The sequence below is a fragment of the Cryptomeria japonica genome, chromosome 7, assembly GCF_030272615.1.
Source record: "Cryptomeria japonica chromosome 7, Sugi_1.0, whole genome shotgun sequence".
Classification (NCBI taxonomy): Eukaryota; Viridiplantae; Streptophyta; class Pinopsida; order Cupressales; family Cupressaceae; genus Cryptomeria; species Cryptomeria japonica.
In genome coordinates, this window is record NC_081411.1 from 82941022 (window position 1) to 82944309 (window position 3288).

General features: G+C 34.5%; 1 protein-coding gene across 1 annotated transcript; it reads left to right on the top strand.

Annotated features, from left to right (window-relative positions):
- The first annotated feature begins 504 nt into the window (after window positions 1-504).
- Window positions 505-1470, top strand: LOC131041490 (pathogenesis-related protein 1). Its single transcript, XM_057974607.2, has 2 exons — window positions 505-722; window positions 888-1470. The coding sequence occupies exons 1-2, from the start codon at window positions 542-544 to the stop codon at window positions 1193-1195; spliced, it is 489 nt and encodes a 162-aa protein (XP_057830590.2). The 5' UTR covers window positions 505-541; the 3' UTR covers window positions 1196-1470.
- Window positions 1471-3288: the final 1818 nt, after the last annotated feature.

The window sequence follows — 3288 nt, forward strand, 5'->3', positions numbered from 1 at the left end:
TAAATCTAACTATAACCTATGAAATGGATAAAAAAATTAAATTACAATCCAAATCTTGATATTCAAATCAAGAAATCAATTCAGATATCCATTTTCTTATCAGCTAATTCAAATTCCATCATATCATATTGGTGATCCAAATCCCAAAAACATCAAATAGTTGCCAAGTACATTATAGATTTCCTTATATAGGCTGCGGCTAAATTGGCTCCAAAATCATATTGTCGATATATATATATGAATTTTAAAGAGAGTGGGGCCAGGAAGCTTCTAGAACAGTAAGAAAACAAATAAATAATGAAAATGGGTTGGAAACATTCAAAACACGTGATAACGATTTGGTCAATGTGATAAAGTCAGTGAGTGATTTCCAATGTGATAAGGGTCCTCATGACTTTCTACGTCTGTGAACGCCCGGACAGCCCACGTTCCTTGACTGATGTTCAACTCTTGGGATTCACTCTATAAATAGCATGCATTCCCTCATACACCACACTCCAATCCAGAAGAGTTGTAGCAGAAATCTTAAGATAAAGAGAAGATGGTGGCAGGAAGCTTCAGTATTGAGATAGAGTCTCCAGTGGAGGCAAAAAGGCTGTGGAAAGCAACTGTGGACACCCACAACTTATTGCCAAAGCAAGCACCAGGCCTCATATCAGCCATCACACTCGTTCAAGGTGATGGAGGAGTTGGCACCATTCGACACGTTGATTTCACTGCAGGTAACATTTTGGTTTCACTCTAAACTTGCATCATGTTTAAGTTGTACGTCTCATTTTAACACATGAAGGTATTGTTATTGTTTTTCAATGAAGTTATGAATCATAAGAACCAGAGACATTGTTTGTTACTAATAATACGATATGAAATTGTAAATGTTATTGCAGCCAACAAGGATTTTAGCTACATGAAAGAGAAAGTGGACTTAGTTGATGAGGCCAACATGGTTTATGGTTACAGCCTTGTGGAAGGAGGAATGTTGGGGGAAAAAGTGGCGTCAGTAAGCCACTTTTTTAAATACACCCCCAAACCAGGGGGTAATGGTGGATGCATTACCACATTTACCTGCAACTATGATAGCCTCCCTGGTGTTCCCCATGATGAAGCCAAAATTGAGGAGATCAAGGCCAACAACACTGGTTTGTTCAAGCAGGTGGAGGAATATCTTATCGCCAATCCCACTTTATACTGCTAAAATCACCCTGATCTCCCTCTTTCTCAATGGAAGTAGCGCCACTTGCTCAATAAAAAACGTATGTGTATCTCATAGTGATAAAATTGCTAGGATTCCTCTCTTTCTCAATAAAAATGTGTCTTAGGGCAACAGTAAAGTTTTGGAACTTTCTCAATGTTGGTTCAAATTCTAGCTATAGTTTGGCTCTGCAATAGTAGTCTCTTCCCAACAAACCAGAAAATGAAAACAAAGTGTATCTGTGGTAATAATGAGCAAAAGAGTGACGCTGTTTTAAATATTCAGTTATGGTCATGTGCAATTTTGAAATGTAAATATATAACTTGTCTTACGGTCTTTATAGAAAAGGATTTCATAAATATGGATAATAGAAGTAATGTATATATAATTTGAGGTGCTAAGAGTGGGGGGAAAGATATAGCATGAGTGGGTGTTGTAGAACTCATCCACAAGTCTTGTGGTGGTCATCTAAAACAATGGTTTTTTGTTTATCCTTATTTGTTTCTTATTTTGAAACTAACATAAATAATAGGTCAATTTTAGACTATAATAGTTGGGTTGGGGTTCATTGGTGAACAATTGTATATGAAATTTTTATCGTAATGATTTAAATAATTTAACTAGTAGTAAAATAAATGGAGATTGCAAGAAAAAAATTAACACAAAGAGGAATAGAACAAAATAAATAAACACATAATATAGGATTAACATGACAAAATCTTTTGTTAAAACTTGTAGACACATAAATTTTTTTCATTAAAATGTCTTCTTAATTAAACATAATTTTTTCCATTATCAGGTGGATCCTTATTATATAATATTCTTATTATCCATTATTCATTATTTCACTCTTCATTACATTAAAATATTAATATCATAATCCATCATTATTCTTCATTCATAATTACATTAAATCCATTTAGTAATATTATTCTTCATTAATTCATTTAAATCCATTAAAATATATTCTATTATTAATTCATTTTCCAAATCTCCTACATATCAAACTTCATTTTCTATTTATCACCTCCCACTACTATCCATTTCATCCACCTACTAAATGTGGGATAAGCACTCTTAATCTTCACATCAGTATTTTATCCCACATTTATCCTGCAACCTGGATTCACCCTGAGGATGACTATAAAAACCTTGCTTCCTCTCATATTTTGGGGGATCAAATGTTTGCATCTTTTGAGATCTTTTATGCATTCTTACATTTTGCTTTCTTGGTCAATCTCACATATTTTCTTATCTTACATTCATCTTACATGGCTTCAAAACATTCTTCAAATATCCATTGACCATAGCCTCTTGTGCACAGTGCTTTGAGAGAAATTTTTTTAAAAACACAAGACCTTGGTTGATAGGAGGGCAATGGAGCCAGATTCTTGTTAATGCATGTGTGTGTGTTTTGTTTATTTTGGCTTTGCATGCATGTTTCTCTTGCAGATGATGTTGAATCAACTGCATCTTCTCTCATAATATCCCAGGCTTGATTTTGCATCCACACAAACAACGACTACCAACTTTACCATTAGAGCAATACAAGATCTGGAAACATGATAGCGCAACATCCATAGAACATAGATATTATATCCAGAATGAAAAGCCATCACCTTCAAAGATTGGAGGAATACAAAGCATCCTCCATAAAGACATTAAATAATCTTTCTTGGATATTGTAACTTCCACTACTTGTCATCTCAAAAACAACTCATACTTAATGTCACTTCCATAAAACATAAAAACATCTGACCACTCATTTTTGGACCACATATCACATCTGCGCAACTGAACCACTGCAACTTCTTCTTCACATTTGTCGCCACTACACAAGCACAAACTCATGACACCAATGACAACACCAAACAAGTTTGACATCAATGACAACACAACCATATTTGCAAAAAATGCAATCTCTAGAGTCTCTTGGTATGACTCGGCTGATGCAATACATCTAATCCTCCTCAATGATGCTAAATGTATGTGATCCTACTAGAATCATGATCTTTCATCACACTAGAAGCTACCACATCCTATAAATATCCTCTAAGGTGATTGTAATCTCCACCATCAAAATATAGAGAGTGGAG